This window comes from Cygnus olor, chromosome 19 (assembly GCF_009769625.2).
Source record: "Cygnus olor isolate bCygOlo1 chromosome 19, bCygOlo1.pri.v2, whole genome shotgun sequence".
Classification (NCBI taxonomy): domain Eukaryota; kingdom Metazoa; phylum Chordata; class Aves; order Anseriformes; family Anatidae; genus Cygnus; species Cygnus olor.
This window is the reverse complement of record NC_049187.1, coordinates 7557039-7570168: the sequence shown is the minus strand read 5'-3', so window position 1 is coordinate 7570168 and position 13130 is coordinate 7557039. Positions and strand designations below refer to the sequence as shown.

At 40.8% G+C, this 13130-nt stretch overlaps 1 protein-coding gene across 1 annotated transcript in view; it reads left to right on the top strand.

Annotated features, from left to right (window-relative positions):
* TSC1 (TSC complex subunit 1) overlaps positions 1–12648 on the top strand; it is a 29364-nt gene extending 16716 nt beyond the window's left edge. Inside the window, 12 exon segments of the mRNA XM_040531613.1 lie at positions 228–300; positions 1638–1736; positions 2937–3507; positions 4231–4274; positions 4975–5141; positions 5990–6172; positions 6550–6660; positions 7226–7348; positions 8321–8508; positions 8622–8751; positions 8753–8784; positions 9565–12648. Of these exon segments, the coding sequence (XP_040387547.1) occupies positions 228–300; positions 1638–1736; positions 2937–3507; positions 4231–4274; positions 4975–5141; positions 5990–6172; positions 6550–6660; positions 7226–7348; positions 8321–8508; positions 8622–8751; positions 8753–8784; positions 9565–10057 (2214 nt within the window). The 3' untranslated portion in view covers positions 10058–12648.
* Positions 12649–13130: the final 482 nt, after the last annotated feature.

The window sequence follows — 13130 nt, the reverse complement described above, 5'->3', positions numbered from 1 at the left end:
GACTTGCTGTACGTGTAATAACTGTAACCAAGGAAAATCAAAGTAACAGACTTAGTGTTGCATTTTATTGTAAAACCTCATTTTCTTCTAAGGTTAGACTACTTTTACCATTTCCAATTATATGTTTTTGTGTAACTGTGTAAATTTTCTTTCTATGAAACTGTCCAAGAGGTTTGTTTCGAACAGATGTCTGATACAAAGAATATGTATGTATGTTTTTTTTCCAGGAGGACAAATCAGATTCTGGGAGGCCTTTATTGTACCGACAACAAAATGTCATAAACAGCGATAAATCATTGGGTAAACTCCACTTTCCTCTCCCTATTTTCAATAACTTATTTTAAACAAATCCTGTTTTTAATGACATATTCCAACTGCCAAACACTTTTCCACAGGTTTTTTTGTTTCTTTTCACTGAGTTCTTCATAGTTCCAGGATCCTGCCTTAAACTGATGCAACTTAAAACCTTCCCATGATGCTTTTGATTTCATTTTAACTATTCACCTTCAGAAGTAGCCTGCAGATTTTTTTTTTTAACTGGCCTATTTGCCTTTTCATGCATATTTAAATTTAAATACGCAGATCAACACTGAAGTCTGGAAAAGGATTTTTTTTAAAAGCTGATGCTTTGAGGGTGAATTCTTTTTAGAAACAACAAGTTGTACTTGAAGTTTTTACTTGAACAAAGTATGTCACATGTGCAGCCTTACAATTTGATCCAGACATGAGGATAGATATGCTTCCTTTAAAGGCTTTTGGAAAAACTTTGCTATCCACAATTGTATTGCTGTACTTGAACTGTTTTTGAAAGTCCTGTGGAATATTGAAAGCAACAGTGGATGGTTGAGGAACTCAACTTCTTATAGGTAACTCTAGATTCCCTTTTCCATTCTCTGACATCTACACCTGTGACAGCTGTAGAAAGGGATTTGGGCACTGTTTGAAACCTCTATACTGTGCATCTTTACTGTCTTCAAGGTGGAAATGATAGTGAAACTCAAGCTGGTTTTCCCTGCTGAAGTGTTATAGCAACACTGGAATCTGAACTTCCTGAATTACAAGATCAGGCTAGGTTTTTCAGTGGGTTCCTAATCTGTTCCGGAGCTGTGAGCATGAGGTTTCTATCCTGCATGCTTTTGTGTGTGTATCCTTGGCGGCTGTCTCAGAGTTTTGATCACTAGTCACAAACTGTCAAGTTTGTACTACATCAGCTTACTACACTTCCTTTTTGGGGTGTAGGGAGATAAGAACTGTGTCCTCAAGTAGCCAAATCAGAAGCTAAGGGAGTTTAAAGCTAATGTAGAAGTATAGTTGTCGCACTACATATTGGCTGCTTTTTATTTATTTAATGGGTTCAGTTGCAGACAACACATCCTTACTTGTAGAGGAGGCCACCTACACTTGTTGTGCAGTAGCAAATGTTAAGTTTACAAAATTACACTTCTGGATTGGGACAAACATGTGACTAATCTCAGAAGTGGTTTCCACAGGAACAGATGCTTCCTCAAAAGAGGAAAGAGGGACACATTTAATCTAAGGCCCTTACAGCAGTATAAGGCTCCTGTTCTGTGCTGTAATAAGGCTGGACAAAACAGCATCTATACAACTAACTTTTATTTTCTTTTCTTTTTTTTCAGACACACCTGGTAGTAAAAGTTCAGTAACCTTAAGTGATCTTCCAGAGTTTTTAGGTGGTTTGTCTTTTGAAGATAGTGCTGAAAAGGACAGAGAGGAAGGTAATTTCTGTTATCTTTAGATACATCTTAGCTAAGGAAATGTAAGATTCATGGCTTGTGCTAGATTGTTTTGCCTTATATCACTGCTGTTCTCAGTATTCTCTAGGGTAACTTTCATATGTTTAAATCCCTTCTCTGTGAGCTTTGCCATTAATTAATTTTAAACGTGTCATTTCTGGGCCTACAGTATGGGAATTCTTGTTGCAACCTGCTTTATTCCTTTGAAAAGTTGCCCAATGCTGAAGACTAGTACCCAAAACTCAGACTTGTTCCCCTAAGTAAAAAATCTCAAATCTTTTTTATTAGAGAGCAGCTGACTGGAATGAGAGAACTTAGTAATGCTGGTATTTATTTTAGGAACAAACAAACAAATCTGTAGGAGAATGAGTAAATCTGTGGTGATGAGGTAGTTTAATAGCATTTGTTCTCACTATAAGGCAACTTCAGTCCTATGTAAAGAATCCCTACAAAACTCTTATTTAAAAAATAAAAATAAACCCTGTTTTGAGAGCTTCAGTGAGATAGTTGTATATTTGTCCTTAAACTCTTAATGTTTTTTTTTCAGGATGTCATTGATTTGTCCTATAGAAATTGGGCACATTTATTCATTTTTTTTCCATGTTTAGAATAGGTCTGTGTTGTCTTTAAATAATAGCATCTTTTCAAATGCAAGTGTTTTTCATAAAGGTTTTCGTAAATAGTCAAAACAGTAAAGTCTGTAAACTTAATCTTCAGAAGACTAAAGTGGGTACGGTCCTGACGTGAAAGAATAATAAAAAGCAAACTCCAGAAGAAGGTATTTTAGCTGCTGTAATTCTATCTTACCTTCAAGGTGAGATTTTTATTTTTTAAGGCGTGCTTACATTGTTAACAGTAGGATTTTAGTCTTTGGGGAAATGCTTCAAGTTGACCAATTTAAGAACTAGAGCTACTTAAAGCAAGTGAATCACTCTTCTGTCATAGAACCATGAGTTAGGTTGCACTCCTGGGTTCTGAAGCATGGTCTGGTTCTAATTTTACTTCAGGACACCTTGCAGGACTTTTTCCCTAGCTACATTGAGACGTTCAAGCGTGTGTAAGGTAAATGGATGCCTAAGGGTGCTACGAGAACTGGTTAGGGTACAGGAAAAAATACACTGTCCAGAAACTTTTGTGTTAAGCTGACTTAACTAATTGGTCGCCCCCTTCCATCCCTCTCAGATGCAATATCTAAAGAGATCTCCGAGATCACAACTGATGCTGAACACATGGTGCCTAGAGGAGGATTTGACTCTCCATTTTACCGCACAAACGAAAGTCTGTCAGGCTCTCAGAAGAAGACCCAATCAGCAGTCTCTAGTGTTCAGGGACATGGTCTGACCTCTGAGCCTTTAACATCTTCTCTGGACAAGCCTGGGCCTGAGAGTGCGCGGGAAACACCCAAACAAACGTTTACTCCCATAGACAAGCCCTGCGGAGGCTCTGGTGAAAGCCCTGCTGGTAACAGGGAAGGAACCTCTGGGGAGACAAGTATTCTCACTCCCAGCCCTTGCAAAGTACCAGCGCAAAGAAGAGTGGTGTTTGGGAGTGGGCAGCCTCCCCTGTACGAGCACCTTTTTGAGGTTGCATTACCAAAGACTGCCTACCTCTTTGTTGGCAAGAAGACTGAGGAGCTGCTAAAGAAAGTCAAGGGAACCCAGGATGAAGACTGCATGGCCTCTACTTCTCCTGTGGAAGTACTGGACAGACTGATACAGCAAGGGGCGGACGCGCACACTAAGGAGCTGAACAAGTAGGTGACTGAAAGCCTTACTTTGCAAACTTTCTTGTTAAGACTTTTGTGCTGGCTTCATTTTAATAACTGTGTCTGGAAAACAAGTGAGTTAGGAAACCTACATGAAAAATGTATTCCGTGAAACATTACTGTTAGGAGGTTTGGGTGGAGAATTTTTATATTTCTGTTGGTAACCATTTTACTATAAAAGTGGGTCTGTGCCCTTAGAACTCTTTCTGACCTTAGTAACAGAGCTTGGCGTGAAGAAGTAGGGCTGCTGGGTGTGTTACCACACCACTGCTGGAGAGATTTGCTTACTTTATCAGGTTTAAGTCCCCCACTAGATGCTCAAAAGCAACTGTAGAGTGCCAGGGGAGACTGACACTTTCTTCTTTCTAATACAGACAATGCGAAGAACTGGAGAACCAGATTTAAAGGCTAGGTGCATCTGCTGCATTCCGTCTTCTCTCATTCCCCTGTACTCCACTTTCTCCTTATGCTGTTTTCTGTACCTGAGAGAATTTTTCTTGCTAACTTCCAAGAAATTCTGTCCTCCTTTACCATCTGCCCTTGCAGCCTGCTTCTTGCACAATTCCTTCTCATTCTCTTCATACCGATTGACCATAATTGTACTTTTATTAGGCTGTAAGATCCTTTGAGGTGGGGTTTCCATTTTAAAGTGACTCGCACAGTGTTTGTGTATTTAAACTTAGTGGTTAATGCTACATTTTCATTTTTCAGATTGTCTCTGCCAAGCAAATCTGCTGACTGGACTCATTTTGGAGGTGAGGATGTTTCTTGTGTTTTGGCAATCTGTTCTTCTATTATTAGACTTGCTTAAACAATGACCTGCTACTGTCATGTGCTTTTTTTTTTCCTTTGCTAATGCTGCAGAAGGATGGTGCCTTCCTTCCATTAAATCATGGCTTATCTGCTTAGCAGATGAGTGCCCGTGTTCCAGTGTGACAAGATTTTTGGTGTGGGTTTTTTTCCCCTCTTTGAAAAGTGAATACTGCCTTCCCCACAATTTTACAGATTTCTGCTTCTGACCATTTAAGATCTGCTAGCCTTCTGAGTGATGCCAAGCTTGGCTTTTTTCTCTTAATAGAGGGAGCAATCCATCTGGAGCATGTATATGTTCAGGAGACAAAAACAACTTTGTTTTCAATGTCTGCCGAAAGCATTTTTTCCTGTGAGGTTTGTGTAATATGGGGGAATAAACACAGGATTAGAAACTTGCCTGTTAAAACTGTAGTCGTCTGCCACTTGTTTGAAGCAGACTTGTGGTTAAACATTATTTTTCTGGTTTCTTTGGGAAAAAATGTTTAAAAAAATTAAGTTTGTGTTTTAATTCAAGTGGAACGGACAAATTTTTAAGCTGTAATTTCAAAGAAATCTATTTTGTGTACTTCAGAAGATATTTCCCAGGTGTGGAACATGGACGGTACAGTTCAGTAACCTCTTGGTCTTCTAACTCCAATCCAGGTTCTCCTCCTTCAGATGAGATTCACACCCTGCGTAACCAATTGCTTTTGCTGCACAACCAGTTACTGTATGAGCGCTTCAAAAGACAGCAACATGCCCTTCGGAACCGGCGGCTCTTGCGAAAAGTGATTAAAGCAACAGCACTGGAGGAACATAATGCTGCCATGGTGAGCAGGGCTACAAATCTAGCAGTCATTTAGACACAGTGGTGCTAACAAGGGTTAACTGTCTTGGCCAGCATCTTTCTGTACTACTTGATCGAAAAAGAAACCTAGTTTCTCACCTTATTCAAGTCAGTGTGTGTGGAATGACCTATGGATGAATTGCATGCGCCGTGATCATTAAACCATTTAACTGTAGGGGACTGAATCCATGGATGCCTCCATGCTTAACTCCTGCTGCCAGTTACCCTTGGGATAATGGTAAAGGTTTCACAATTAGTGGAGTTACTTAGTGCTCCTTGACTGAGCAGTGGAAAAGCAAAAACTTGGTAAACTCAAATGCTCTTTTTGAGTTATTTACTATGATAAAATTCGAAATTGTAAGTGCATTGAAGAATGTCTCAGTACAGATTTAGGCATGTTTCATTCTGTACCTCCGTGTTATAGCTACTTTGATCTACAATTTCACCTTTTAAGATACTAGTACAAGAACCAAAAGTAGCTTTCCATGTTTGTTTTATAAAATGAACTGTAACTTTAGCTGTGAAGCCCAAGTCCCCGACAAAAGCATGAGGTGCTGGGGAAGAACGTGCTATTTCTCACTGTGCCTTTGGGTGTGACTTTGAGTTACCAGCCTGTCCACTCTAGCACCATTTAAACTTTCTTTCAGCCAAAGAAACCCCACAAAACCATTAAGAATGTGCTCTATATGAGATGTTCTATTTATGGAGAAGTGTTGAGCCTGCATGCTGTTTAACTGGTGTTAGTGCTTTACTTAGCTAGTGACTTAGGATAGATGTTCTAACTGATAAAGCAGATGTCTTGCCTGATGCTTCATATGGCGTTCTTAACAGAAAGACCAGCTTAAACTACAGGAAAAAGAAATCCAGGCCTTGAAACTGAGTCTGCAGAAAGAACAGGCCAGGTACCACCAGTTTCAGGAGGAACATGAAAATATAGTGTCTCAGCTTCACAGCCAAATCAGACAGCTGCAACATGACCGGGAGGAATTCTACAACCAGAGCCAGGAATTGCAGGTATGAAGCAGACAGAACACTGAACAAAATTGTGTTGTCTCCTTACTGTGATTTGAAAAATAACCTTCCTGCTGACGTGGCACGGAATATCTAAGAGAAAGCTACATATCTCCATTAGAGAAACTGTCCTAATTCAGAGTAAGACAGTGCGTAATTGGAAATGCCTATCTGGACAGTCATTGTCCTTTTATAGGTCTGTTTTGTTACATTTTTGATTTGGAAATAGGAAAATGCGGTTTCTTAGCTGGCTTTGGGACTTTCACAAGCTCTCAGTATAACTTGATTTACGGTCCTGGTGGTTATGGCCCTCCAGCCATATGCCATTGCTACTCCTTACTAAAGTTTCAGAACCCTGAGTGAGTTTTTTGTTTGAACAGACCAAGCTGGAAGACTGCCGGAACATGATTGCAGATCTGAGGTTAGAATTAAAGAAGGCTAACAACAAGGTGTGTCACACAGAACTGCTGCTTAGCCAAGTTTCTCAAAAGGTAAGAGAAGTCACTGTTCCCAGAGTCCCTTTGAGTCTTTCTGTTTATTTTCTCTGTTGATTGTTATCAGGTGCTTTTTCTTGTTCTGAAAGCCTGTGCTTAGTTCCATAGGATGTGATATTCATTGCACAAAAACAACACACAGAAATGTGTTGTGGTGAAGAAATTCTAAACTCAGATCAAAGGCTTCTGAAACTTCTCGTTTTGGCTGATCTTTGCGCAGTAGGAATTCCCAGATTGAGCAATATGAACTTGTGTTAAAGCTCTGCTAAACCTTGGCATCACAGAAATCATGTTTATATTGGAAGTTAAATGGACTTCTATAATTGGAAACATGGTTGCCTTGAGGGAAACAATGTCTGTATGGTGAAATTCTGTATAGACTGTCACCACCAGCTTTATGAAAATTCATTTCTTCATCACTTAAGATCTGTGGTGCGTTACAGTCTTGTATTTGTCTCCCTTTTTTTATAAAAATACCCTGTGAACACAGTGCCAGTCAACTGTGACTCTCCTGCTGACCTATTCATTTCACTGCTTGAATCTGTTAAATTTCTCTTTAAAGCTTTCCAACAGCGAATCAGTGCAACAGCAGATGGAGTTCTTGAACAGACAACTTCTGGTTCTTGGAGAGGTCAATGAGTTGTACCTGGAGCAGTTGCAGCACAAGCACACAGACACTACAAAGGTACAATTGCAGACAGAGCCTTTGGGAATACTTTGCTTGAAGTCGTCATCAAGTTGTTCTCAGCCTTGTGGTCAGAATAAAGGAAATGCTTCATAACATATTTTGTTAGCCTTTTGTTCAGATATTTTTTGTGCACTGCGTGGTTATTGAATCACTCCAGTGCGCTGTTTTTGAAAGCTAGGAAGGGTATGTTAGGGCACACCTGAAATCAGTTTTAGCCACTTGATATAAATTCTTACTAATTTCTTCATGCCACTGCTGTAAATCAAGTACGTTGCTGTGTTCTTGCTGTAATTGACAGCAGACTGTTGGAGGTAGAGTAACATTGGGCTCTTCTGTTTGTGAAAGTGTATAACGTAGAATAGTATTGCTGGAATTTGTAGACGGTTCTTAACCAGGGTTTTACCAGTTTGTGTGAGATGCTGTTTTAAAACATGCAGTATTCCTCTTCTCACTCAGTTGCTTTCTTATTAAGAGTTGGTACCAACTTTACTAAAACTTCTGTGGTTCATATGGTTTTACTTCCTGACTTCAAAGAGACCTTTTTTTAATTAGAAGCAAATAACTTACACAACAATTGAACTGTTCCTGCGTGAGAGCAAGTAATTGAAAAAGGGGAATAGTAAGCCAAAAAAATATATCTTTTACTGGTATTTAATGAAGGTCATGTTGCAAAAACTGTCTTTAAAATGAAGGTTGTCTAATCTGGTGCAGAACTGGCAAGTTTACTTCGCAGATTTTTTTTTAATAAGGAACATTAATGTGCTAATAAATTCCAATGATGTAGAATTGTTTTCACAGTAACGTAGTGTGCATCCTCAGAGTATCCAGCTTTCTGTATCTGTTTTTAGAAATGCTTTTATTCCATCCTGCTTAAACTGTACCTATTTATAGCATCAGAACCATGTCTAAATATTAATAAAAACAACACACAATCAAATTATACTTTAACACTGTGTTCTTTCCTTTGAGGAGGTTGAAATGTTGCACGCTGCTTATCGGAAAGACCTGGAGAAAGCAAAATTGTGTGTTCAACAGCAAAGCCAAAGGCTTGATGCTTCCCAGAAACGGATAGCTGAACTGGAATCTCAGCTTTCTAAAAAGGACCATCTCTTCGTGGAGCAAAAGAAATACCTGGAAGATGTCAAAATCAAAGCAAGGTAAGGATTTCCTATGTAAAACTTCAGCAGTGCGTTGACAGGTGCAGTGTTACATTTGAGGCAGAATCTGGAGAAACTGGAACTGATGGGCTTTGGTTTATCTTCTCATTCAGAGGTCAGCTGCAAGCAGTAGAAAGCAGATACAAGGCCCAGAAAAGAATAACCCAGGCATTTGAGCTGGAGATCTTGGATCTGTTTGGCCGGTTGGAGAAGAGCAGCTTATTGAAAAAACTTGAAGATGAAAAAAACAGAAGCAGCTGAAGCAGCAGAAGAAAGGTAAGGGCAATGATGTAAATATGCTGGACTCGTGACCAGGTTTTGGAATTTATCACTAGGGAATTCCTAGCACTCGGAGGCATCATCTCAAAATATTTCTGTTATTTCCCACTTACAGACTGAATCTGGTTCAGGACTCTTCCAGGGTTACTGAGAATCACTGTCAAAATTGGCAGTGTTTAGGAAATACTTCTCAGATAGCTGAACATTATTCACGCTTGGAGGCAAATGTCCAGTTTGTCTCATAGATTGGTCTCTTTAGCCTATAAATTGTTATGTGTTTGTTAAGTAGTTGCTTTACATAAGTCTTCCTAAAACACCTGAGTAGTGTTGTACTTTCATTCAGATGATACCTTTTTTTTCTACACCACATTCTACAGCATTAGGATAATTTCTTGCACTGCAAGCGGATTTGTAGGTAACAGCTTATTTTGCGATGGGTAAAAGAAAGATCTGTAACCCAAGGACGATGTATAGATACCTTCCTTTTCCTTAATGGGTCAGGATACACCTCTGTTCTGCTTCGGGATTGTCAGCTTTGGACTGGTGGGTTGTTGCAAGGTGGGATGTTGCAAGGCTCAGTGTGCCACCTGCCCGGTTGCTCTCTGTGGCTTCTGCTTCGCTACAAAACTGCGGAAGGAAAGCTGGTGTAGGCCTGCTGAAGTATATATGCAGTTGCAGAAATGGAAAGTAAGGCTCGTGCTCCCTAGCATTTCCCTTTCCACTGTGAACGGTTGCTACCATTTCCTTGACGCTGTATCCTCTCTTGTTCCAAACCAGGTTGGATTGTGGTAACGAAGGTTGTGCAGATGCTGTGGCAGGATACAGTGAAGAAACAATCGGTAGAAATGGAGAAACCAAACCTCCCGGCGCTCGAGGTAGTAGTAGCAGTAAGGGTGGCAGCAACAGTGAGCTCTCCACCCCAGAGAAAAACCAGAACCAGAGATTCATCAATCGCTGGGAGACATCCATGTTGCTGGAACCCTCAACTACTGTCCCACTGACTGTAGGTTCACTCCCCAGCTCCAAGAGCTTCCTTGGAATGAAGTCACGAGAATTATTTCGCAACAAGAGTGAGAGCCAGTGTGATGAGCAGGGTGGAACCATCAACAGCCTTTCTGATACTCTAAAGACTGAACTATGTAAAGATCCCAACATGGAGACGAAGGCCCCTCCGAGCCCCAATAACAGCCTCTCGCCTAAGATCCCCGAAAGCAGTGTTGGACAGCTTCATATCATGGACTACAATGAAACTCATCATGACCACAGTTAAAAAAGAAGATAGTCAATCAGTGTTATTTTCATATTCTTGGCATAGAACAGGAGGCGTGAATGCAAGTTTAACTAAAAGCTTTTATGTTTCTTTGGTCTGAGCAGCTAGCTCATGCAGCGGAATAGGATCGATGTCCAGTAACGGAAGAAGGCTGCTGAATGAACGCAAAGTGGATTTTGGGGTCTGGAATTGAAATGCCCAGCCTAACTCTTGCTTCTTTCTCAAATTCAGTCTTTAGCAGCGTGTACTAATTTGAAGGGACAACTGTTAGCATTTGCAAGTATTTTTTTTCCCCTTTCTCCCTGTCCCCAGTGAGTGGCTGCATTTATGAACTTGAGTGCAATATGAGGCCAAATTAACATTTGTGAGTCTACTACGAATGCTTTGTATTTCCTTGCAAGCTTCCAATTTAGAGCAGTTCATTGTGCTGCCTGTCTGGGTGACTTCGGTTGTTTTCATCCTGGAAAGGAGCAGCACTAGAATTTCTAGTGCGTTCACCCAAGGGTCTCTATTTTGCCTGTCCACTGTCCCACATCCCTCAGAGCCCAGTCTTCATGCAGTTGGACTCTGAATACCTAAACGTTTAAGGAACGGTGTACCTCTGCAAAACGATTCATTCGCCCTAATTCATAATCATTGTTTATATTGTCCTTAACATTTCTTGGAAAGTTTCTTTTGAACAGACGCTTGGTAAGGAACTGGAGCTTGTAATGCAGAGACCGTATATGCTGAAGACTTGTTAAAACACTAGCTTCTGATCATGTTGGTATTTTAAGTGTTTGCCTGACAGACTGGTACTGACCTCAAACTGGTTCATTTGGGAAAGCTATTGGGGTGGGAGAAGAAGGAAGAGGAAGCTTTATTCGAGTAGGGAGAGCATGCAGAACATGGATGTAGAATGAAGATTTGCAGCTCACAAAGATGTGCAAAGAGCATTTGTTTCTTTAATCAGGGGAATACTTGTCCTGCCTGATGTCCTTCATAATTCTGGTCTTTGTTCCTGGTCTGAGCAAGACCGCTGTGTTCCAAGGCTCAGAAATAGGCCTCTCGCTTCCTGGGAGTATGTTTTCAGGCTTGACTTACAGAATACGGTTTCCTTTGAGTGCTGTTCTGCTCTACCTGCAGCACCCTTTTCAGCTCAGCAGTGTCAGTTTGGCTCTAGGTATGTCCCCTTCACCCCCATCTCCTTAAAGGACAAGACTGAAGAAGCAGCCTGCTTGAAACGAGAGTCTGAATTCTGTCGTGAAGCCTTTCCGTGTTAATCGTGTTTAAGTCAATTATGAGCCTTCTGTGAAGGAGGATGGCAGGATCAGGGCTTGTCAGTGGTCAGATCAATCTCCTTTGTGACAGAACAGAGCCTGCAGTTAGGAAGGCAGTGTGCTTATTTTAAACCTTGGGTATGTCTGGGTCCAGGCATACTTTGACATATCAGGCTTCACAGGTATCCTGCATCACGTCTCTTTTCTTTAATGTTCTGTGGGTGGCAGCTGCTGGTGAAGAATTGTCTCAAATATAAATCAAAGCCAAGTACACTTGCACTTGTAGTTCACTTCCTTCGTCACCTGAACAGCAAAAGGAGTCTGTCACAGGGGCTGGTGGCTTGTGAACGTGTGCCGGACACTACTTTGCCTCCCATTTCCACTTTTTACTTAACACCTAGGGTCTAAATACATTTCTGCCTGTCTAAATTATTCTCAGTGTCCTTTCGGTTGGTCAGTCCTAACTCTGAAAGTAAAAGTGAACTTCAGTGGTTTTGTCAAAGCTTGAATCTGCATGGAATAGAAAATAGAGAGTTGGTTGTAAGTGACAGACTGGTTTTGTCGACATGTCTATAGGTTTTCTAAGACTTAGTGGTAGCAAACGTGGTAGCGTATGTTTTGGTAAGATTTGGAGGTTTCCTGCCTCTCACCCCACCGGATCCCAGCACCAGGAGTTGAACGGTTTGCACATGGCCCTTGAAGGGCTGCCTCAGCTGCTGGGTGGAGTTGTGTTGCAGGAGTTTTAGACCATCCTGCTTTGCCGAGCCCCAGAAGAGTGTCTTGCTTCTGTGATGACCTCACTTGTTCTGAGGAGGGGCGGTTTTTGTTGTGGGTTACAAAAATGCCCTGGCGGTAATGCAAGCTCATTGATGAGGTGGCTTTTTTCTTCTTTTAAAAAGGATTTTAGCACCAGGATAGTAATGGAAACCACTTTAGGTTTGTTTATGGACCACAAAGATTACGGAGGAACAAATTTTGCAATTTTTTTTGTAAGTCAAAAAATCATGTATCTGCTGTATGTAGTTAACTTGCAGTTTGTTTGAAGGGGTCCCATCAGTGAAGTGGAAACAGATTTTTTTTAACTGACTGCTTTTAGTTAAATCTAAAATTGCTGTCTTCGTCAAGTTAATCTGTTCCCTGCCTCGCTCTTTGTAAGCATGTTAAACAATCTACATTAAATGCCATAAATATGAAATACGAGGAAATGGTACAATCCTAAGCTAAAGAGAACTTAAACCAAAAGGAGGTTTTGCTGTCCGTATTAGAATGTTCTAAAATGTCAAGGCAGTTGCTTGTGTTTAACTGTGAACAAATAAAATGTATTGTTTTGCACTACTGTGTTAAATTCCCTGCGAGCCCCTCTCTTTGGGACCAAGGTGTGCTGAGACAAAACACGGAGAAACAAACTCAGCATCGAAGCATCTTCCAAGATCTGTGTGCTGAGTAGTACTGAGCAGATAAGTGGGTCTGCCCCTTTTTGCATGGGGTTCTTTGCTAGAAGTTCACTTTTCAGTGTGGAGCTCATGTTTTTTTAATCTTCTGTGGAAAAACAACCTCAACAATGATGCGACGGTATAATCCATAAAATAACCACAGACACTTCACTAGGGCACATCTGCATATTAGCTTTGTATAGGATTGTTTACATGGTCTAGAGGTTACAGTGATCAGACAAATTAATAGATGAAAATGTCAGACTGCTCTTTGCAAAGCTGGGGACAGAAGCTGGCTGGCTTCCTCTGTCCCTGCATGCATGCTTTCCTCTTCTGTACCCTGCTCAAGAGTCACTGTACGCAGGGCAGTTCCTCAAACCA